Here is a 25,862-nt window from a genome sequence, read left to right as displayed (position 1 = left end):
CTTACTGTTTGAGTGTGTCTAGACTCAGATACAATCAAAATGATCATTGTTCAGATCATTTTGTGATCATTTAACTAAGCAGTGTTTCTCTTTAAGCCCCAGAGGACTTACTACTGTAACCCGAGTGTCCTATATCACCTCAAATCCACCCTGGGATGATGAGCCAAGACTCATAAATCTCTCCAGAGGTGTCAGCTTACTCCTTCTCCGTTCCTCTATGGGCTTTCTGGGTCACGGCTTACTTACAATTCACTCGCTTCCTGCACTGAGCTGCAGTATGAGACAAGACAAGATGAGATGAGACACAAAGGGAGAATTTAAAGATTACACTCTCTTTGTCCTATTTTATTCTGTATTCAGTGACAGAACTTGAAAATACAATTTGACTGCTTTATTAAAGGGGACTTAACTTGGACATAAACTAAAATAGTCCCAGAGCCAAACTGTGCACTGGATGTGCTCTTCCCTCCCAGCTTTTCCCTCGCTCTGACTCCTCCTCACCAGGCAAGATTAGATGCCACATTTGTTTAGTGTAGGTGGGCCAGGCAGGGCAGCGGTGCTACGGGTCATTCCCAATCTCTCTTCTTCCTCCTCTCTCTCTCTCTCTCTCTCTCTTTCTCTCTCTCTCTCTCTCTCTCCAACTCTCCGCTCACGCTTCAGCATCTAACAGTGCCAGCCTCCGGGCTTGTTCCCATGGCAACCTAATGAGGTAAATGGATGCAGGAGGATCCTCGTTTTCTGCTTTTCCTATGCCTGGAAGCTCTCACATTGCCTTGTTTAAAACAGTAAGTGAGTGCACTGGAGTATTAGCACTATTTATTTTGCTTTGAGAGTTGACTGATCAGCACAGCCGTGTCCCTGAGATGAACTCCGCCTCCACTCAAGTTGATGTGTGTTATTTAATGTTTCACCAAGCTATTATAACCTAATGAGTCTCCCATTTAAGGGTAGGCATTGTAACACTAGAGAAACACAAGCGAACAATTACAATGTCTACTGACTTAACACATTTTGCCAGTCTCTTGAGACACCAAATCTGGCAGTTACTCAGTCTTCCCATGTTTCTGTATCATTTATATGCAGACAGTAAGTAAGGAATAAAACAACTGAGGCATGCTTTTATAGGAAAATAATCAGGATGGTGTGATGTGCAGCCCAAAAATGAAAATGATTATTTTCCAGTAACAGTATGTGCCAGTGTTTTATTCTTCATAGACCACAGCAATTTTCCAAGGATTACAATTTTTTATTGAATTAAAAATTAAACATCATACATTTATTTATGCATTTATAATTATGTGTAATATTGTGGAATATCCGGTAAACAAGTTAGTTCCTTAGTTACTTAGCTATAAGCAGTCATTCCCTCATTAGGGTTTGCTATAAACTGCAAATTCCTCCATCCTGAACACGTTCCCAAATTACAACTTTACTTCCGATGCTTACAAAGTGCTGACACTGTCAGAGCAGTATAGAAAATTATAAAACACCTTTTGACCAATTAGGATTGAGAACGGCTCTGTACAATGTGTTTTATATTGATAGGCATATCAGATTCCTATTCCTATTTACAAAATCTAGTTTAAAATACAAAATCTAGTTTAATTTTATCGAACAATTGTGTTAAAATCCTTTATCTTAGAATCTTACAAATAATGTTATATTTCTATTGGGGGGGAAACTATTTATATTTCAATTTAGATCCTAAAACTACTTGTTAAGCCTATCAAATCTCAATTTAATTTATCTCAATTAAATAGTTTGTTCTTTTTCCTGGATACCAGGTGTATGTCATGTTTGTTTATTTTACTTTTAAAAATTGATTTTTAAAAATGAACACTTTTTAAAAGTATTTGAGCACATTTAAACATGGACACCTGAACTTGTGCTAAAGTATCATATCGACTTTTAACTGAGTAAGATTTTAACACAAACCCCAATCTTTCACTTAAGGATTCTTTGTTCTATACTCTCTCATTAATGATAAAGTAAAATTCCTGCAGGAGACAAATAACAACCCAAAATAACAAGGTCTCTTTTTTCACATTTTAATGTAACTACATAGTAGTTGGATATCTACTGGTATACATGGTGTTCAAGACTCAGGACAAACATTTCTAACTCCATGTTATCATAGTGTTACACACATTACTTTACACTCTTAACAGTGTAACAGCAGTAGTATGGTACAAGACACAAATGAGATTAAACACAGCAGCTTGTTCTCTTTAAAATTCAGAGATGGGTTATAAGATATGTCTATTACCATATTTTTCTAGAAATACCCAAAGCTACAGAACTTAAAACCAGACATTGCACGTTTCGGTCGCACTTTATTTTACAGTACAGAAGCACAGTTGCAGTAACATTTTAACCATTTAAAAGGTAATTATGTGGTAATTACAAGTCATTTGATGTACATTCTAATTAGCTATATGTTAGTTGAATATTGGACTTGAAAATAAAAGATAACTTATGTGAAAACATCCAGGTGTGTACAGTCGCACTTGATTTCACATATTAGTACATATTGGGGCATGTTGTTACAGGAAAATAATCAATGATTTGGTGGTGTGAGATTCTTCCTCTTATACAACAGCAATTTGATTGAAAAATGATTACTGTTTCTGAATTTGATTAATTAAATAATGGCATGCTGTACTTTTTATCCATTTATAGTTCCATTTTATGTTGTATAATGTTCTGGTTAATGCTTTATACTTGATATCTTGTTATAACCGCTATAAAACATTTTTTTTTTACAGCCTCTCTTTTCTTCTCTCCCAAAATTAAGACAAAAAAAAAAAAACACAAAAATTGGAAAGTGCAAACTCATCTGTCCTGAAACACAGACACTGGAGAATCCTTCAATAATTTCATTACAGAAAGCAATAACATTAGTACGAATGCATTAATATAAATCTATTATTTGAATTACAGCTGGCTCAACTGCCAAAGCTGGAGTTATAGAAAATTAATCAACACCTACTGATTTGAGAATTCAACAGTGCTGTGATATGAGACCACATAAGACCAATTGTTCACTTTAACACCAAATATCACTATACAAACCTTACAATTTGGTGCTTTGAATAAGTATTCACCCCCTTTGACTTTCCCCACATTTTTTTCAAGTAAGAAGATGGGATTAAAACAAACTGGTCAAATAAAACAAGCTGTGGAAAAGTTCAAGGGGGTGAATACTTATGCACTGTATTTTCCTAAAAATGCAATCTATACAGTAAAATAAAGTGAGATTTAATTATATATGCAAATCCAGTATTTTCACAATCATAAATTGCTGCATAGAAAAATAATAGTGAAAATAATAACACACTGAACACATCGTTTCTGCTACAGAAGAATATTTGGTTCGGAAAACTTTGATTTGTCACAATATTTCATTTAGCATGATGTCTATAACCCATCTCTGAATGTTCTCACATAAATTATCTGACAATGTTGAGCACACATTCTTTAAACAGTGTGAAAGATTAGTGGATATTTAAGATGATCAGGCCACAATTTATTTGCTAATACATATGCACTGAGGATCGTTAGATACATTGAGTATAACCAATCAGCAATATTAGGGCATACAGGGCATATTTTATTTATCATGTAAATCATAAATCAAACTCTGGAAATGGAAATGATGGAAATTTTGATTACGGTCCCAGACAGTTTAGGGACTTTTATTCAGCTGATATGGTGCAATCACTGCTGCTTGTTCAAATCCAATGGCTCGGCTCTGTAAGCGCTTAGAAACAGGACAATCATTTTGAATCGCTCCAAAAGGAGAGTTGTTAAAGAAAAAGTTTTACTTTCAGGGATGCAGTTAAGCAGAATTATATAAGAATATAGCACACAGAACATTCTGTCCTGTGTTTTTATATAAGTTTTATCTGTGTTTATTTTATGCCTTCTGCATTAGTGTGTTAGTAGAAAAGAGCAGATTTTAAATTTATTCTATTATTATAAAGCTGCTTCAACGAACAGACGAACACGGCGCAGATGGTTTTTGGCCCCCACAGAGCCCTGATCTCAATATTGTGGAGGCTGTTCTGGGATTTTTACCTGCAGATACAGAAGTGTATGTGCATAAAAACTGTCTAAGTTCTCCAAGATGCAGAAATAATCAACCAGCTGAGTTCTTTATAAACCGGCACCATGGTGAACCTGTGAAGTCGTATGTAGTTTGAAAAGGCAGAAAGTCATCAGATAAATATTGACTGAATTAATTTTTTACTGCCCTTTAAAATACATTTATTATATTTGATATTTTCATTTAATTTTTTAAAGCCTTATCACCTTACCCTTTCCATGTTTGTGCACTACTGTACATACAATTCCGTCAATATGCAATTTGTCTTTTAAAGCCATTTGATTTTCCTCAAGCTGATGGATGGTAAAGTGATTTTACATGTAACCAACCTTTTCTTTTTTTTATTGATATTTTGAAGGATTACAATAATCCTTAAATTTTTCCCAAAATTTTCAAATATTTTTCAAATCAGTCCTTATCAGATTAATATTTGGTAGAGGGGGAGGGGGGGGGGTTATCTGAGAGTTTGTGTGGAACTTTTGAATTTTGCTCATTCTCCTTAAGGGTGCCAATAATGGGTGCCAACAAATGACTGTATAACATAGAATACAAGAAGACAAATTTAACAATTAATTTTTGTTGTTCCTTTGAAAAAAAAAAAGCCTCTGAAAATGGGTCACTGTTAGAGAAAATGGTGCCTCATGGATTCTTTGGATAGGTAAGGGTTCTAGCTTTTCAAAGAGGTTCTTCATGGAACCTTTTCTGAAAGGAAACACTTTGTTGAAGGGTTCTACATCAAAATTTACATAAGTGTGATAAATAGGAGCCCTTTTACTGGTAAATGTTTATATTCTCTTTTATATTGTATTGTATATCTTTTATATATACCTAGATTGTTCAAGAATTATTACATTTTAGGAAAACCAAGCAAAATTCTACATACATTCTTAAAGTAAATAGACTAATATATAACCCGTCTATGTTTGTGGTAATCATTAAAGGTACTATGTAGAACCCTGCATGCACAGGGCTTCGTTTCAGCAAGAGCTCCAACAAATTTAGGAAGCAAAAAATCCTTAACTATCCAAAGAACCAATTCTTTTTTGTAGAGTGTAGCATCCTTTAGGGTAATTCTGTTTATCTCTTTGAGGGAACCTTTAAATCACTTTACAGTACATCTCATTTAGGACAAATCCTAATTCCCAAGTTCATCTTTTTTTTTTATCTCAAGTCCGCATAAAAAGCGCCCGAAATCACTGAAATTTGTGTCCCAGTGTTAGGATAAACCCAAATGGTTTCATTTTCTGCCATTTTCATTTTCAAAACACAATGTTGGTTTTGTTTAAATCTTACTTTCCAATGTTTCTATAATATGGCTCCTTGTTTCTTTCAAACCAATTCAACAAGATCTTCTGAAATATGGCTTCCTTTGCCGATCTAATTTATGCAGCTGCATTGCTAAACTGAGGGGTTTTGTTTATTAGGTGACTTATGGTTTTAATATACATGCCATGCTAATGAGTAGGTGGAAACCTCTGAATGGTATTTCAGTTTACACAGGACAACAATCAACAGATATACCAATATTTCTTTCTTTTCTTTCTTTTTCTTTTAGTAAGATGTAAGCAATGACATATTACAGCATGAAAGAAGCACATTTCTTCTTCCCTTGCCTCCATAACTAAGTGAATATCTGGAAGCATCACATTTAAAGTTAAATATGCAATATCGCAAATACATTTAGATATGTCATTTGATTATACATATTCACACATGTCTGAAAGCAAAAATAAATCTATATATACTCTATATATTTTTTTTCCACACTTCAAACTTCTTAAACCATTTAAAACTCTTATTGTCCATCATTTCTAAGTATCATCTTTGGCAGATCTGGGCATGTCCGTTAGGTAAGACTGAGGGCCAGTACAATGTAGGAGGAAATGTATTTTTAAAGTGCAACATTTGAGCTATTCATTCCATAACTAGATATCTCACTACTTTTTCTGTTTTTTGTTGATTATTTTAGACCTGTGAACAAAATAGGAAACTACCGAATGGCTTCCTTCCTTCCTTAGACCACAGAATTTTTCATAATTTCTATATCCAACCTGCAATTTTTCTTGTATGCAGGCTACACTTTCTATTAAAACATTCTTAACTGGGTTTTCCATCTTATCCACACTAATTTGGCACAAAAAAATAGCAGCAAGGTTTTTTTTATTTAAGACTATTAATATTATCTTATTATATTATGACACTGATTGTAATCCATTACTGAGGACACCAACAATTTAACCACAAAATTTAAATACTATGGCTAGTTCCATGTTACCCATCCATTAATTCGCTGATGGGAATAATTAGCCATTTTTGTAGTGTAGGTGTGCCACATTCTCATCCAAAGACTCGTTTATGTAGCTGGTGTCTGATTGTTCACGCTCATTCTTCCTCATTCATCCTGCTCATTCTTCGCTCTCCTCATCTTCGCCTTTGGTACCTTTGCTCCAGCGCTGGAAGCAGTGCACGGTGGAAGCCAGGAAGAAGCTGGCCATGATGGCTGCCACGGACACGGAGATGCCCGAGAATATGATGATGAGGAAGTCGGTGAGGGTCAGGGTGATCTGACATTCCCGGAAACTGTCCTGGGAGAGCTGACTGAGAGGCACACGGCGGCCATCGGTGGGCAAAGAGCACTCAATACCGTCAATACCTGCAAGAGAACAGAACAGAGGTTAATTACACTTTTGGTTTTGGATAAATAAATAATGTTGCTAGGTACTGTGATATGTCATTGCCATCATGTTGGATTCAACTGTAAGGCAATGAAGTCTGAAATAGAGAGCAGAATATATCCTTTTAAATAAATATTTTCCTTGCACTTTTTAAAAAACGTGTTCATTATTAGTCTCTGATTATGTGGCGCGTCCTACATACAAGTACTTATTTAAGTTGTTACTATAGGAACAATTACGTATTAGAACGAGTCCATTAATTTAGATCTGTGATTTAAATTACAGCAAGCACTACGGTCAGAGCTGCTGTTATAGAAAATTAACCAACACCTTCTGACCAATCTGATTCAATAATTCATCATCACTGTAGTATAAAAAAGTAAAAAGCCTAATAACACTGTATATAATTCATAAAATTTTTTCTTTCTATTCTGTACATTGGAAGTTATTTTAGTTAACTAAATAATAGCAAAAGCTGCAAATATGTAGAACAAGATCACTTGAAGCTTGAAATAGGTACAAATGTATAGTAAAAGATTTCATTTTAGATTTGTAGTGTGGCATGTCTGTCTTAGGCCAATGATGCATCGACAGTTTCATATCATTTAAAAAATACTCTTATGTTTTGTCCTACCAATAACTGACAGTACCGTAAATTGAAAGTACAAAATGACTTCGCTGCCTTTGATCAAACTGCACTCTCAGCATGCTGATCAGATTCCTTCTGTCACAAATAAGAACACTCAGGTCTTCATTAATGTTATTTCATTTACGGTGGGAAGGTGACAGAACCCAGAAATAGCTCAGTATTTATGGCAGTGTTGGTGGGGGGAAAACCTTGACCAGTGATACAGAGGGAGACTATAAATCTGACAGGGAGAAAGCACTCTTGAATTCTAATTAACTATAAAACAAATGTCACTGTTCTCCTTAATGTCCCTGCTCTGTCGATCCAAAAGTCTATTGTAAAAGATGTCAATGGTTTTTCAGGCGTATTCTACTTCCTGCCATAGTGGCCTCCCATGTGATGGTGCCTCAATGTCCTCTTCAAAGTCTACACTTTGGTGACGTTAATAAAATGCGGCTCTTTGGTGAGGCCTAGAGTCCTCGAGGGTATATTTGGGACAATGTTAGTGTTTTTACCCCTGTAGTTCAATAGTTAAATAGTGAAAAAAATATAGCAAAAATATAACTGAAGGGAACTGCTGGTGCATGAATGGTGCTTAATGGAAATGAGCTGATTTGATTGGATATCACAACACTCCTAGCCACACTTTTTGATAATGTATTGATTGTAACTCTGTCCCCAATAATACCAATAATATACAGTGATTTATTTTTGCACTTGGCCATGATCATGCAAATAGTAGATATACAGTAGATATATATCTATTAAGAGACTTATTTATATAAAAGGCTTTTAATTCCCCTGTGTTCAACCAGCAGTGTTTTTGTTCACACATTGATCTATATCTTAATTTATTGCAGTTTCCACTTTCAGTGGTAACACCTGGCTAATGCGATATAGCCATAAGCTTCAAAAAAAAAAAAAAAAAAAAAAAAAAAAAAAACATTAACTCTGTTATGCTCTATGGGGGCGATTATTTTTGCTACCATGGATTGTTTCCACTTGTTCCCATAGAGAGACGCATCACTGCAAATCAGTACAAAGTTCTTCTGATTCATCACCTTTATCCTGTGATGAAACATTTCTATCCAGATGGAAGTGGTCTTGTCTAGGATAACCCTGCCCCCATCCACAAAGCACAAGGACTCATTGAATGGTCTGATGAAAATGATGTAAATCATATACTATGACCTTCACACTCACCAGCTTTCCACCCTATTGAACACCTAGGGGAGATTTTGGAATGATGGGCTAGAGAATGCTCTCCACCACCACCATCAAAACACCAACCGAGTGAATATTTTTTGGACAAATGAAGTGAAATCACAGTGCATTTCACTGAAGAATCAGCTTACAAAGAAATATTAGTTTTTCCCACCAAACGTACGTCCAGATTGTATTCACGCTTTCCACTTATACTGATCAGTACGTATTGTACCAACAGCCAAGCAGTAGGTACTGAATCGAATGCAGTCGGTACCGTCACTGTACACGATTTCAGACACAGCCCAGGTCTTTTATGTGCACAAATAAAATGGAAAAAAAAACACGTTCTGTTTGGATAAATGAAACACTTCACCAGCTGGTTCAAAAGCAGCCCACCCTCTCTGCTTTATCTGCTGTCACTGTCACAACAGAACCTAAGAATAAGTTGTACTGCTACTAGATAATACTCCCGCACACCAGGTCAAAATTTTATTACCAAAATTGCATGTTAATCATCTTGTGAAAGCCCAAACTTTACCCTAGGTTCACACTAGTGTAACAGCATACAAGTCACGTGTCACTTGCAGTTTTGTCACTTGTCCAGTGTTTTTCCAGTTCTGATGAGAAATGATAGTAGCAAAAATATATAACCTACAGCTAATTCATTAAACCCAACTTAAATAATGCACTAATCAGTGTGTCAGTTGATTAGGTTAGGTTTACATGCTATGATTCACACTAGCTTTTTTGGCAGAATAGCAGCACAAGCAAACTTTACTAGCTACATATGGACATACACTCAGAGGCATCAACGATCTCTGCTAATTCCTTCCAAGATTTATTTTCCTTCGTAATTTCTCAACATTTTTTCTTCCAGTTTTGTCAGTCAAACAGTAAATGGGAACTATCTGCAGAAAGGAAATGAATGTTCTGAGTGGGGAGCTAAAGACACGTTGCACCACACACGCCACAGGATTGGTCCGAGGAATTACTCAAGCCAGTTTGGATTTGGCACGTTTGCACTGACCTGAGAAAACCGCAATGTAAATGCTGCCATCTCTTAAATAGTGGCTCAGTGTCATGCATGTAAGTAGAAAATGAACAATTGCTGTGGCTTTGGCCCTTGATAGTGCGAATGCAGGGCTACGAATATCACTGCTATGGATTTTTTGAGACATCACCAAAATTCTGTAGAGACATTTAGATCACCTACATGAAAAGAATAAAGTGCCAAGCAGATCGTAATTACTCTTTGCTAAATGTCAGCAGAGCTTTTATCAGCAATAGCTCTAATGAGATCCGTGGGGAGCGTAAAGCATTTCATTTCTCCTGTATTTTAAACAGTTGTAACTTCTCGATCACTAAAGTCTGGCTTTAATGATGTCGTCTGCACATTTAAGAGCAGTTCATATGATAGCACGCCTCATGTGATGGGCTATACTTAAGCATCAACCAAACTCACAGGAGGCAAAAGAGATAAATGGTTTCTATTTATATTCTCAGAGTTCTCTCAGGCCCAGACTCATCTCCCTTTACTATGATAAAGCTGTGATCTTTTGGCGTTTTTGGGGTTGTTTTTTGGGGGGTTTTTTTGGTGGGAGTGGGGGGTTGTCCTGTCTATGTGCCTTCAGGCTGTCTCTGAAAGCTGAATAATGCATTTGTGATAGAACATTCTTCTAATGTTAACTTTTTAAACTTTTTAATGTACGGCTGCGGGCTTATTTGGGTCATCAACATCCTGCTTTCAGGAGACACTAATGGACGTCATTGTTCTAATGGTATCATGCGTCTATACATTGCTGGGTGAGAGAATATTTTTTTCCTCTGTGGATTGTGATCTGAAAACGGTAGCTCTGTGAATTTTTTTTTTTTTTTAAGACACTGAAGTCTGGAAAGCTGTAAGTAACCTGCGATATTGTAAAATGAGCAATAAAGTCATGACTTGACGAAGCACAAGTCGTATATCAGCTCTCAAGGGCAGGTCTGAGATTGGTTGAGGTCAAAATATAAGGGTTTAGAATCAAAATGCAATTGTAAATCTGGGAATTTTTATATAATAAATATTTTTCTTGATATATAATTTAAGAATTTAAGATGTTGTGTGGTTTAGTATACTATACACACACATATACACACACAACATATATACACATACATATATATATATAGATATATACATACACACACACATATATATATATATACACAGTATCTCACAAAAGTGAGTACACCGCTCACATTTTTGTAAATATTTGATTATATCTTTTCATGTGACAACACTGAAGAAATGACACTTTGCTACAATGTAAAGTAGTGAGTGTACAGCTTGTGTAACAGTGTAAATTTGCTGTCCCCTCAAAATAACTCAACACACAGCCATTAATGTCTAAACCGCTGGCAACAAAAGTGAGTACACCCCTAAGTGAAAATGTCCAAATTGGGCCCAATTAGCAATTTTCCCTCTGTGGTGTCATGTAACTTGTTAGTGTTACAAGGTCCCAGGTGTGAATGGGGAGCAGGTGTGTTAAATTTGGTGTCATCGCTCTCACACTCCCTCATACTGGTCACTGGAAGTTCAACATGGCACCTCATGGCAAAGAACTCTCTGAGGATCTGAAAAAAAAAATTGTTGCTCTACATAAAGATGGCCTAGGCTATAAGAAGATTACCAAGACCCTGACACTGAGCTGCAGCACGGTGGCCAAGACCATACAGTGGTTTAACAGGACAGGTTCCACTCAGAACAGGCCTCACCATGGTCGACCAAAGAAGTTGAGTGCACGTGCTCAGCGTCATATCCAGGGGTTGTCTTTGGGAAATAGACGTATGAGTGCTGCCAACATTGCTGCAGAGGTTGAAGGGGTGGGGGGTCAGCCTGTCAGTGCTCAGACCATACGCCGCACACAGCATCAAATTGGTCTGCATGGCTGTCGTCCAGAAAGAAGCCTCTTCTAAAGATGATGTCCAAGAAAGCCTGCAAAAAGTTTGCTGAAGACAAGCAGACTAAGGACATGGATTACTGGAACCATGTCCTGTGGTCTGATGAGACCAAGATAAACTTATTTGGTTCAGATTGTGTCAAGCGTGTGTGGCGGCAACCAGGTGAGGAGTACAAAGACAAGTGTGTCTTGCCTACAGTCAAGCATGGTGGTGGGAGTGTCATGGTCTGGGGCTGCATGAGTGCTGCCGGCACTGGGGAGCTGCAGTTCATTGAGGGAACCATGAATGCCAACATGTACTGTGACATAATGAATCAATATGCAGTATTCCAGCATGATAACGACCCCAAACACAACTCCAAGACGACCACTGCCTTGCTAAAGAAGCTGAGGGTGAAGGTGATGGACTAGCCAAGCATGTCTCCAGACCTAAACCCTATTGAGCATCTGTGGGGCATCCTCAAACGGAAGGTGGAGGAGCACAAGGTCTCTAACATCCACCAGCTCCGTGATGTCATCATGGAGGAGTGGAAGAGGACTCCAGTGGCAACCTGTGAAGCTCTGGTGAACTCCATACCCAAGAGGGTTAAGGCAGTGCTGGAAAATAATGGTGGCCACACAAAGTATTGACACTTTGGGCCCAATTTGGACATTTTCACTTAGGGGTGTACTCACTTTTGTTTCCAGTTGTTTCCAGCGGTTTAGACATTAATGGCTGTGTGTTGAGTTATTTTGAGGGAACAGCAAATTTACACTGTTACACAAGCTGTACACTCACTACTTTACATTGTAGCAAAGTGTCATTTCTTCAGTGTTGTCACATGAAAAGATATAATCAAATATTTACAAAAATGTGAGGGGTGTACTCACTTTTGTGAGATACTGTGTGTGTGTATATATATATATATATATATATATATATATATATATATATATATATATATATATATATACATACATACATACATACATACAGCTCTAAGACATAAGATAAGACAGATGTAATCAATCTCTTTCACAAAAGAAAGTAGAGCAGCTAATGTTATTCAGCACAAAGCAAAGTTTCTAATTTGGCAGCCTAATTGAGATCTAACAAATGCTGAATGAACAGTTAAATAATTCTAAAGCACTCTGGAAATAGTTTGAGTCTTTTAAATTTGACTCTATTTCAGTCCTTGAAGAGAACTCCAGCATTATTTCTCCTGTAGTGTTCAAACTACATCTGAGTCACTGGCCATTGGACACACTCTGGGGTCAACTATTTCAGAAGCGTTTTCTGAAAAATATTTATGCGTTTTCTGAAAACATATTTATTTTCTGGCAGAATCATTACAGTGATGTACACTTTGTTCATTTTCACTGGTAAAATTCAGACAGACAAAACGAGCGAGTCTCGATCACAAATATAGGTATAAAGCCCATTGTGTTTGCACCCTCAATAACACTCAACAGCTGCAAAGTTTTTTTTAGACTTTCTTTATAACGGTCTGTATTGCGTTTGTTTAGCTACAGCTGAGATTTTAAAGAAACAGTGACTGACTTCACCCAGCAGTGGGTCCATAATGAGTCATCCAGCATGCTGTCGTTCTGCCCTTTTCCAAAACTCAGAGAAAGGACAGAGATAAAGGGCAGGAACAGAAACATTACTCCCTCATGGACATCTATGTCATGCTGAAAAACCCTGTTTTTAATGTCAAACCTACTGTTAGGAATATCTTTTGTATTCGCAGCAGTAGAGTTGATCACCGAAGAGGACACATTGTCTTGAAAAAGACAAAGCTACTTAATTATTTGTACCTGTGTGAAGGTTATGTCGGGCTCGAGTTAATGAGATGAAGCGATCAGGCATGTTCGTTGAAGAGACAGCCATCACAGCAGGCCAGGAGAAGTCAGGTTCCCCCACATGTCACTACTTGATGGATTACAGTCAGTATAAGCAGGGAAGTAAAGACAGATGGATAGGGTAGATACTTTTTTTTTTTAATATTAGAAAAAGCTTATGTAGTAACACAACTTCAGAATATATCCATTCCACCCAATGAATGTACAGCCAATATAAGTTTAGGTACCGTCCATAAAAATAAACCATTGTGTCTGACAATTTCAGAATCAAACACCATGACCATAACAAGAAGCTGTTAGGAAGGAAAATAGCTTTACTGAAAACAAGCTAGAAAAGGCAGCTCCTCAACAATTCCAAGCTTCATTAAAATCCCAGAGAAATATTCAAATCTGGAAGTGGATGCGGTGTGATTTTTCAGGTTGACAGTACGGGAAAAAAATGGCTTTGTTACCAAATCACTTTTGCTAGAAGAATCTCTCTGGATTTTAACACTGCTGAAATCTTGTGGTTTGAAGAGGACATCCACATGTGCAAATCCCAGAATTTCAATGAGTTTAACCTCCATGTTCTTGCATAGAGGAAAATACAAAAATCTTCTGAGTGTCTCCACAATTATTATGGTTTCTGTAGTGTAGTAGTTACCACGTTCGCTCTCATTTGTAAGTCGCTTTGGATAAAAGCGTCTGCTAAATGAATAAATGTAAATGTATGAGACATTACAGGAAGAAGCTTACTGCTATTATTCTCTCAAAATATTAATGGCATTTGGTGCTAATACTTTTGAAAACAGAATTTTCTACCACTACTACTACTACTACTACTACTATTACTACACAAAGAAAACATTGTTTTAAAAAATTGTGTTTAAAGCAAAACCTTACATCATCCCCATATGAAAAATCTGAAATTATCGCCACTGCAGATGTTAATTTTTCATAAATGGTACCAATCAGTTTAGCAGGACTCTTTCTTCCTACACCTCTTGTGTAGGATCATTATGCAATATGCATTTACTTATCATGGCTTTATAACATTCACTTAAACAAAAATGTTTATTGAAATGCAAAAATTAAAATTATTTATGTGTCACAGCCCCAACCCTGTGTGAATTTAACCGTTAAACAGACAGGGGAAGGGCTGGGGGGATATAGTGCTCCTGTAGACAGAATATTAAGTCGGAGTATAAGCCCATGGAAGAGTGGGAGAGGAGACGCTCACGTGTCATACTCACAATGTGAGAGTGTGATGGCAGAGTGTGACTCATGCATCAGGAGGGGTTTCCCTCATGCAGGGGACTTGATGACATCACCATCACATGGCATTTTCTCAAACAGCAGTTAAACATGCATGCACGCACACACACACACCATGCTACACTTACAATGTGGAGTCGTGTGTAAATAAACACACACAGAAACCACAAGCAGTTGTAAAGCATGGATCATGATTGAATTTTCCAGTAAAAATTCAATTAATAAAATGACAAATAATAATTATTATTTTAAATACATCTACAAGCAACAGAATTTATAAGCAGAGTATTACAGCATCACCAGCTTTTCATTGTAATATTACCAGCCAACTCCATAATTATTGGCACCCTTAATGGAGGTAAAAAAAATTGAGATGGCATATAGCATTATTTTAAGCAATACAATATATTTTTCTGCAAAACCTTGATTTAAAAATTATCGGTGCCCCTACAAATGTCCTGTAATATCTAGAATTATAATGGTTGACAGAAATTAAATTTTTAGCTCTAACGAATGACTTTTTTTTGTTGACGAATGTAGTCTATCCATTTACAGTAATTTATTGAGTAGAAAGTGTAAATTTTCAGTAAATTGTGCATTTTCATGAAGGGTTCCAGTAATTATGGAGCTGACTGTAAAACAACTAGTATGCATAAGTTTAAAAATATGGGGAAGCAGTTTTAATATATTGTTGTTTTGTTTTGTTTTTTACCATTTTTTTAGTAGTATGGTGATTTCAAAATCATTGGCACCCTTACAATTAATATATGGTTGCAATGGTTTTTTCACATTTCAATAAAATTTTATTAGAGGAAACATATATTTTGTCCAGCTGAGAACGGAATATTTTAATTGTGTTGTGTGTTGAAGGATGCCATTACGTCTGTATTTCAAATATGACATTAAAAATAAAATAAAAAAATAAAAAATGAATAAAAGTTTTCCATAATGCAGTCCTGCTGCGGCACATTACTGGCACATTCTGACTGCTGTAAATGAAATAATCAGTGGATGGTAATTGGATAAGCCTCTATAGAGAAATAAACACAGTGACCCTGTCACATGAACCACTTTTTCATGCATGCCTGGGCCTGTATGCAGTCTGGCTCACAGCACCACAGAGGATCTGTGACACAGAAGTTCAGCCTGTTCAATCTCCGTCATGAGTCTGAAGCTACAGTTTAATGATAAATCATCAAACTGATGGCTTATTATTTCCATCCTGATCTGATGCACATGTTGCTGGTGCTACACTTGTGCTAGTCTAGTGTCTGATCAACACAGGGCTGCTGTTGGGCGAGAGACAAGGACTGCTCCGAATTATACATGTGGTTTGTCTGCGTTTAACCCGAACACAGAGCAGACAGCAGCGGATCATGTTTACACACTTTTCCCATTAAAAGATTCATGGCAGTGGCTTGTGCTAAACTGGAGGCCACTGGGGGCTGTTTATCACCAGAGTAGCTCAGTGGAGAAGCTGCACAGGCCTTAGTTAGTGCATCAGATTCTGTATAGACCTGAACTCTCCCAGGATGTGACAACATAAACATGGGATAAATGAAAGATTATATGTATTTTATTGTATTTTTCTACATTTTACAATTGGCTCTACTTCCATGCAAGTGCCAGGGTAATATCATGGAATACAAACATGTGGCTTATTCAGTTGGACAAAAAGCAAATTTCCATTTTTCTATTTCCAACCCATTTTGGTCCAATACCGTGCTAATTTTACCACTTACCTCCTTTTATCACACGTTTCAAACAAATACAAGTGACTGACTTATTTATACCACAGCTCTGCTGAATGCTTGGTTCGGATCATTCAGAAGGTTTTGATTCATTTTCTTTAACAGCAGCTCTGTTTTGCCTGTAGTTCAACTAACAGGTTTATATTAATGCACTCATTCTAATGTTACTGTTTCTATAGTAACAACTCTATCTCAAAAGCACAGACTACAATAGTCCAAGACAAATAATAAAGAGATTTTTTTTTTTAAATGTGTTATTAAACAAAGAAAAACTTTTTTCTAAATAGATGTTTATGTAACAAATGGAAGGAGTCCCCAGCGTCAGTTGGAAAGTCTTCAGGATAGAGTTAGCATTTTCCAGTTTCTTGATAAGAAGCTTGGTGACAAGCTATGTGTGGGATTTTTGTTTTGTTTTTTGTTTTGTCTTAACTTTACGAGAGAAAAAAAGAGAGGCTGTTCAGGGAACGAATGTTTATAGCTGTAATAATGCAAGTGATAACAGGAACTAACACCTTTGTGGGCTTTAAACAACTATATATGGATCAAATATGACTGGTTATTCATTAATAACTAAAAATTCTAACTGTTGGCAATTGGCTGTGGCATAAGAGGAATAAAATGCTTCAGCACATACTGTTATAGGAATCAGGATAAGAATCAATTAGCAAGTAGGCTAACATTTGAGATATTTGGGTTTATACTGTAGTTGTAAGCTAGGTTAAGTTAAAGTTTTTCAACATTTGCTGTTTCAATGATCAGTGCGATTTTAGGTGCAGGCTTCTTTCAAGTTTAAGATGCTTTTTTGTACTTTTATACTTTAAATAATTTTAAGATAAATGTTTGTATATATCCCTAGTGCTGTTTTTTGAGGCTCTGTAGTCCACCTTAATTCACCTTAGTATTTCATGTTTAAATGGAAAATTCTACTTAATGTTTCATCTTTATAGCTGAATTTTGTTGGACATGGAAGATATTTTTGAACATTTGATCCTACTACAGATAGTACACATAGTTAAAGAAGATATTTTTAATCCATTAATCCTGGATTGTGCATGTACATACTGCAAAGAGAACAGAAGCATTGCGTGTGTCTGTGTGTGTGTGCGTGTGTGTGTGTGAGAGAGAGAGAAAGAGAGAGAGAGAGAGAGAGAGAGAGAGAGAGAATGAGCACAACTCCATACAGACCCAGTTAAGCACCACAAAGCAGACCCAGATAAAGTACAGTGTGGATCACGACCACTATTGCTCTTCAGTCATAGAATACTTGCAGAAGATTATGCAGGGATCTTTATTTGTTGTGATGGATCGCCATTGACTTGTGCATTATTTAACTATAGAAATACACACATACCTACTGTTTGTTTTTATTATTGAAGGAATCAATTGCATCTTCATACATGTGTATCATTGATGCAAAAGGCAAAACAGATTTCACCTTCTGTGCAGGGGTGTATCTACGAGGAGGCCTGGGATGGTAACTGACCTGTCACGGGAAGAGTCCACGGAGGTGAATATACTTGCAGAACGTCTTTATTAAAGACACTACAGGGAACAGGCTTGAGGAGACAGACGTAAGGGACAAACACGAGGAGTAGACACACTAGGAAGTAGGATTATCAGAATGTAATAAACTTGAAAGTAAACGCTAAGAAAGATGCTAAATAAAAAAATAATTTAAAAAATAGTGTAAATAACACAGGCATAACGACATAAGAAAACCAGAACTCAAACATAACCTGACATGAGTTAATGCTCCAGCAACTAAGGAAGAGACACAGGGATCTTAAATAGAGCGCTAACCAATCAGGGAAATATGAAATACATGAGTAAGGTTACACAGTAAATGAAGGGAGACAACAGAGGAAGAAGTTCTACACAGGGAACAGGGGTTCCCTCTAGTGGTCCAAGGTGAAATTGCCCCTGGGGGCCATGACATTACCAAAAAGAACTTAGGTTGGACACCATGGGTGCCGGCCCTCCTGAAACTGTCAGTTAATAGAATTGGTGGGCATGTATGTGGATTTAGTAACGGTGAATTAAAAGCCTTCCTCTTCATGAAGTAATTTCCTGATTGGCTAAATGCAGCATTGCTGCTCAATTGCATAAATTTGAACATCGGTGAAATTTTCCAGCTGAACAAAGAGCCTGATTTCTCCACAAATCCAACAGTTTATTACTAGCATAAGCTTGTTTGTTATAATACAAATGCATGATTGTTAGCACAAACTCAATCTGAATGGAAAGATGAACAATGTACAATGCAGATTATGACAGATGAAAGATGGTAGTTAGCAATGTTATCCTGGTCAGGGTCAGGGCAGATCTGGAGCCTATCCTGGGAACACTGGACACGAGGTGGGAGAATACACCCTGGATGGGATGGCAGTCCATCACAGGGCATCACAAGGGCAATTTAGTGTTGTCCACCTACAGCCATGTTTTTGGGAAGTGGGAGGAAACCAGAGAAACCAAAGGAAACACAGACAGAGGAAGCACATATGAAACGTCACACAGAAAGCTTGGGACCTGAGCTTGGGATCGAACTGAGGAACCTACAGCTGTGAAGTGGAAAAACTACTCGCAGTACCATGCCACATCTTAATACTAATATAAAAATTCAGCATTCATCGATGAGCCCCGTGCCTTATGGCATTAATTTCTGTAAATACGAGATGTCATTCATGGGCATGGGAGAAATTTCAAATCCTGATGCTTAACTGAGTGGTTTGAAGGAGAAGCGTGTTTAAACCAGGTACATTAATTGACCTGTTCTTTTACAATAATAAATTGTCAGTAATTTCATCAAGAGAATCAAGTTAGCGTGAAGAACAATTGAGGTTCTTGACGATTCCTGTAGTACATAACTACATAAGAGTTGGTTTACTGTAAGATAATATCCCGTAATTATGATTAAGGAAAATTTCCTGCTTATTCCTGGAATAAGCTTTATAGTCCTACACACCATTACAGAAACTAGCTGGAATACATGTAATAGATCCTAATGTAATAGATTCGTAACTCTATGTATAACCTTTTTCCTGGCATTTCTCTTTATTCTCAAGAATATTATAGAAGAATCATCGATTTGCACCAGTCAGAAGATCCATCCTTATGTTTAAAGGGATAGTCCATCATGTACAGCGAGTCAGCTCATGTTTAATGGAAAATGAGCAATTTTCTGAGATGAGCTATCTCTAAGCTCAGACTATATCTCAACTGTTGGGTTCAAGAGGGTAATAAAGCTATCCAGACACATGAGGGTCAATGTCATTTTGATTTAAAACTGCATTTTGATTTAAAACTCCATCATCCTCAATGTAGTACACACACACACATTTTTTAAAACATGAGATATGATATAACTGGGCCAATATAATGAACTCTATTCCACATTTTGAAAGAAAGCAATTATTTAGCAATATTTATACATTCAGAGCAAAACAGCCTTGAGGTAGACAGGGCAAAACGTCTTTAAAAACTATTTATGTTTTTCGATTCTTGCAGGAAACACCCACGTGTAATTTTTCACTTGGATCTTTCTCTTCTGTAAAATAAATCTGTAAAATAGAGAGGCATGGTCCATTTTGTATCTCTCAGAAGCCATGGGGGTGCTAATTTTTGCACCGCACAGATACATCTGAAAACAAAAGTTTTCCATCCATGTGTATATTTTTACATTTTATGCTTTCCATCCACGTTGAAATGCTGAGATGATTGAAACAAATGCTCCTACTACTTAAACCAGAGAGTCAAACACTAAGCCAAAGCAGTGAACTGTGTAGAATGCTGTCTCCCAACAGACCAGTTTATTTTTAAATATCAATAATATGATCCATTTTAGTGTACAAAATCTCTGCCTAACGTGGAAAATGACCTACTGCTGTCTTGGATTGGGTACTGTTGGACTTGGACACTATAGACCATAGTGTTTTCATCTACAGACGTGAAAAGTGGTTCATTTAGATTTTAGTTGGTCATTAGCAGTTACTATAACAAAAGTGCAAAATAATTCAACAGTTGTAGATACTAACCTGTTTTCTATGTGCCTGAGCTGGATCATCCAACAATGATGAGGTCTATTACAATGCGAAAGTGTGTCTTTTTGAAAATGTCTAGTTTCTGCTTTTTGGTGGTTGATAATGCTGACACAGTGTAGATGGGGAAAACATGTATACATGTTTTTAAATACAAAGCCAGAGTCAGGGATCCCCCTAAAAATCAGTCTTTAAATGTATCTTCACAAATATAAATTATAGCCCCTGACAAATCACCCTTGCTTTTGTGGCCTATTAACCATTAGGAAACTCTTTCAGATGATCACTCATGTCCATCTCACACCTCCCATCCCATTTGCACATGTTTGGAAAGGTCACTTTGGTTTATTTTTTTCATAACCAGCCAGAGTTCAGCCTCCCCTAAAATCCAGGATCCCTGGAATCCAGTGATGCAGAAATAAGCAGTGAGGTGAGATGCAGCTCCTGAGTGGGAGAACAGGCATGGTGGGCCAGTTGGCATGTATGCCAAAGGCATGGATCTGTTCACAGCTCCTGGCCTGCTGCTGCTGCTGCTGCTTCTGCTGCTTATATGTAAGCCTCATTTTCTCTATTGCTCCATGTAATACCCATTTATTGGAGTGCAATAACTAAACATCCATGGTGAATGCATTTGCAACCCCTAACTGGTAGTATTCTGCCAATTTACCAGATGTTTACTGGAGCTTTCCTTGTCACTACAATGAATATCGCCTTGCCCAACCCTTGGCTCAAAACTCTCTAGGAAGTACCAAGGACAGCCCAAGGTCACGCTCATGTGTAAACATGCTGCGAGGCAGGCTACAAAAGAGTGCACTGCCAGTACCAGCTCTACACTGTTTGCTCATCTGATACTATATTTATCTAAAGTAAACTACTGTACTTCCATTCACTCTAAAAGGAAATGGCATCCTGGTCAATCATTGAGACTTGATCATCAGAAAGACAACCTCTGAGTGAGCACAGTAAACATCTGCCCCTTGATGATAAATGACCTTGGCTGAGAGAATGGGACAGCTGGGGCCATTTAATTTCTTTATTTTCCAACTTGTGCTTTTGTCATTTCATCTTCTAATGGTCTAATTTGGGTGCCTTCTTCTCAGAAGAACATATTGATGGTCTGTATTGCAAGTAAGTGCATTTATCGAGCAGTCTTTTTGTCATGAGCTACATGATCTTTCATTATCTGGTATCAGTGATTAATTGTTGGTAGATAGTCATTACTGGGCTTGTATTCTGCTCACTGGGTCACATCTCCACATAATCAGATTTTGTGGTTCTGTAACTCACTTCATCTTCATCCCTTAGAATTGCCAATGCTTGCATCTGCGGAAAAGCATTAGTCCAGTGCTTGTACATAAAAAAGATTTTCATGGGCACCAGAGAAGGTGCGACAGGCAGTAATGCCATAGCAGGTCGACATCTATTATCTAGAAATTTTATAGTAACATGTTTTTAGAAAACATTTTGATCACGTATGGATTTAGATAAAAGTAATATTCTTTTACTGGTGTTTTCTCTGTAAAAAGTTGAGAGAGTCTAAAACATTTTGTAAAACATCTTGTGCTGTGATGCCACCAAGAACATGGATTTCTACCACAACAGAGGGAAAATTACAATCTAATCAATGTTTTTGTCTTAAAACTGATTTATGAAATAATGTTTTTTTTAAAAAAAAGTTGTTCCATTTCAGGTGTCATCCCGTGTTGCTTAATTATAATTAAGTTTGGGAGAAAGTTCATGCCTGAAGCTCCAAATTTTCATAGTTAACCCCCTATATGAATTCCCATCTCTTGCTTTCTCCACTATTGATGAAGTCTCCACACCCAGCACCTACCAGTCAACAACACCTACCCACGAATCCTTAATGGGGGGCTTACTATCTAGAGTAAAGCAAAAGCACTGAAGTTCTCAGAGGTCTCTCCAATTTTTACAGTTATACAATCACCTTTTATGCCATAGTTGAGGACACTGTTTCCAATATTTAAAAAAAAAAAAAAAAAACATGACCATGCTACTGTTGAGTCTCAGTAGTATTCACACTGCTTCAACATTTGCTTTTAGATTGTTTTCATTGTTTTTCTATAGTTCATTTGACTTTGTTTTCCTGAATGCAGTGTGTGACAAATACGGTCTAATCCCTATGTGTAAATGTAAAAACTTACTACTTGGCTCACTGTACGTACTGTATTGATAGAAGTACAGTCAGAGAGCATCTTTGTGTGTGTGGTTGACATGCTTACGTCGTGGTGTTCAATGGCCGATGATGCAAAAGGGAAGAGGTTACAATAGGTCATTAAAGTGGTTATTTTTTGTTTTGTTTTTTTAAAAACTGTCACTCCATTGGTCACTCCAAATAAGTTCTTCCATTACTATAATCTATTATGCAGCTCACTCAAGCAGAAAACATAATATTTAGGCTTGACAGCTTTTCAGCAAAAGAGTTTTCTGAAAAATATATACGCAGCATGCCTGTAACTGGCTAATACACATACAGACCTGGAGGGGGAAAGCAGTTGCTTGGTATGATTGTCAAAAGTATGACGTAGACAGAGCACATCCCTATGTGGAGTGGAATGCTAAATATGAGATGGGCTGAGAATAAAGGGAAGCATGCTGTACCCATAGGAGCCTAACAAGATGCTTTACCAGGCTGGAAAAATGCCCTAGGTTATGTGTCATTATTCTGGAACTTCCTTCCAGAATAGGTGCTGAAATAAATTTAGACCTTAGGAAGGGTTCCCTGTTTTAAATGAGTTACTATAAATACCAAAGCCTTGACTGAAAAGATAAAGATGGAATTCTTCAGTTAATGTTTTTTTAAAACATAGATGAGAACATTCATCATTTCACAGAATCTCAGTCTCACTTACCATTTGGTAGCTTGTGGCTGTTCTCAACTAGCCAAGCAAAAAGGTTGGCAAATTTGCAATTGCACACCCAAGGGTTGCCCTCTAACCTGACGACCCGCAGAGAAGGCAGCTGGCTCAGCGCACCAACCTGGAGACTGGAAAGGGCATTGCGCTCTAGTTCAAGTTCTCGTAGTGAGGTCAAGCCCCTGAAGGCATCCTCACTGACCATGCTCAGGTGAGGGTTGTTGCCCAAGCGCAACTTGATGAGGCTCCGGGACTCACCAAATGTTCCTTTTGGGATCTCAGTCAAGTTGTTACTGCCCAAGTCCAAGAAAACTAGCCTGAAGGAGGTGCTTAAGGTTCCTGGCTCAATGTGTGAGAGTGAATTGTTCCGGAGATCCAGATACACTAAGTCACTGTAGAGCACGAGAAAGTCAGAGGGAATGCGCGGGATCCAGTTGTTGGACAGCAACAACCTGCGAACATCCAGCGGGATCTCATCTGGGAGGCGAGTGAGTCCTCGACCGCTACAATCCACCGTGTGAGGGTCCGGGCACTTGCAGGTGGCTGGACAATTTTCCCCTCGTGTCAGCAAGGCAAATGAGATAAAGGCAAGGAGAGGATGGACCCGGCAGACACATGGCAACATGGTCAAGTGGGTGTGAAGATAGAAAAGGGAATAGAGGGTAAGGGGAAATTGAGGGGAAAGGGAAGGGTTAGGGTCAAAGGGCAGGAAATTAGGAGAGGGAAGGGGAAGGGGAAAGCACAAGGAGAGAAAAGAATCAAAGCCTGCATGGAAGCATCCTGTTGTCCTGGTGATGAAATGTTAAAAAAAGGTCTTGCCTTGAGAAGATCTGCAGGCTGTATTTCCAAGAGACCATAGAGGAAGCAGCTGTAGAGAGAATACTAGGCTACTGGCTTTGATCAGTGAAGGGAGGAGAGAAACTGTGGGAGGGAATGAGAGAGCGAAAGCGAGAAAGAGAAAGGGGAGGGGTGGTGAACGGAGTGTAGTATGAGGGGAATTTTAAGGCAAGCCAAGAGGTAAATGAAAGGGTTCTTTTCGTCGTCCTCTCCCTCATTTAGCCACCGTCGATCATACATGGCAAACAGACACAAAAGGATCAAGCTCATGTTGTCTCCAGCATGCAATCGCTCAGTACTTCCATTTGTCAACCAGCATCATCCCCCAGGACTGACTGAGCGTCTATCAATGTGAGCTTATGCACCTCAGAGCCAAGCGTCACGAAGCGGTCACAATCCTAACAGGAGAATTCCCCTAGTCGCACACTGTAGTCCACCTTTCCCTCGGTCCTCTGCATGGTGTGAATTGAGTTTCAGCCAATAATTTGCAACATGGATTTGCAGCTCCGTTGCTATGGCGCATCCACAAAGAAATCCTCCGCATACATATTACACTTGCAGAAATCGGTGTGCTCCTCAGCTGCTATGCTTTTGTTTTGCTGCTCTCCTCTCAACGGTTATGATAACTGGATGAGTGAAGCATGCAGTCAACATGTGATGTCACTTCCTTATGAAAGGACAATGTCAGTAATTTACTTTCCATAGATTCCTTAATGCATGTACATGGTATTGTATTACTGTTCTATTTTTATATTCATCACATAAATGTAAACTAAAAATGTATCTTTAAAAAAAAGAATAAATAATATACAGTAAGATTTCAGGGACAAATAGGATTTTGCAGTGTTCTTATTAATATAGGCCAGTTATTCATCAGGTTTAAACAACAACAACAACAACAACAACAACAAAAAACCTCTTAATCCAGCTATGAGTAAATCTTCTTTCTCCCATGAAATAACTCCTGTTTCTAATAGAAATCCCTTAATTGAAATCATTACAAATAAATTGTTAACATTATAGAGGTTATATGAGCATATATCTTATATCACACTGTAAATCTTTTGAAAGTGGAATCTCTGCATGATGCCCGTTACATTTTTTATGGAATGGTTCAGGCTGTAGATAATAAATATTTTTAAAAAATGTATATTGTCTTCTAAATATTATTTTGCAACATTTCATGTCTCAACAATTTACCTGCTAACATCATACAGGAAAACTTTTTTTTTTTTTTTTTTTTTTTTTTTTTTAAATATTACCAATAATAACAATTCCAACAATTCCAAAAAAAAGTTCAAATCACTTGGCAAATTGTTTAACATGTTCTTCCCTTGTTTACATGGGATTACTCTGGGTTCTTCAGTTTCCTTCCATTGTCCAAACAAATTCAAGTAGGTGGATTGGTTACAGCAAATTGCCCCTAGCTGTGAATGATTGTTTATATGTATGTGTGCTTGTTGCCCTGCGAAGAACTGGCGTCCCATCCAAGCTGAATTCTCTCGTCTTGTGCCCAGTGTTACCGGGATTGGCTCTGAATCCAGGTCCTCAACACTTACCAGGAAGAGTTTTCCGAAGATGAATGTTTGAATCACATGGATGGAATGTAGGCTAGTGTTGTCTAGTTAGCTAAACCACCAAGCGAATGCATTTAGCAAAAACTCGTAACATAACTGCACAAATTGTGCATTGTCATAACAGACCTGTCTATAACAGAA

At 37.6% G+C, this 25,862-nt stretch overlaps 1 protein-coding gene across 1 annotated transcript; it reads right to left on the bottom strand.

Moving 5' to 3' along the window:
* Positions 1–2,075: 2,075 nt before the first annotated feature.
* lrrc38b (leucine rich repeat containing 38b) lies at positions 2,076–24,744 on the bottom strand. Its single transcript, XM_017496532.3, has 2 exons — positions 23,305–24,744; positions 2,076–6,758 (listed from the first exon to the last, which is right to left on the bottom strand). Exons 1-2 carry the CDS (start codon positions 23,930–23,932, stop codon positions 6,511–6,513), a joined length of 876 nt encoding a protein of 291 aa, XP_017352021.1. The 5' UTR covers positions 23,933–24,744; the 3' UTR covers positions 2,076–6,510.
* Between the last annotated feature and the right edge of the window lie 1,118 nt (positions 24,745–25,862).

This window comes from Ictalurus punctatus, chromosome 21, assembly GCF_001660625.3.
Source record: "Ictalurus punctatus breed USDA103 chromosome 21, Coco_2.0, whole genome shotgun sequence".
Taxonomy (NCBI): domain Eukaryota; kingdom Metazoa; phylum Chordata; class Actinopteri; order Siluriformes; family Ictaluridae; genus Ictalurus; species Ictalurus punctatus.
This window is presented reverse-complemented; position numbering and strand designations above follow the sequence as displayed.

What these genes read in the sequence shown, in the direction of transcription:
- lrrc38b (XM_017496532.3), bottom strand. Translation starts at nt 23,932, where the DNA reads ATGTTGCCATGTGTCTGCCGGGTCCATCCTCTCCTTGCCTTTATCTCA. An exon ending in CAGCCACAAGCTACCAAATG is followed by an intron (nt 6,759 to 23,304) that starts GTAAGTGAGACT and finishes GTTCTCTTGCAG; the next exon opens with GTATTGACGGTATTGAGTGC.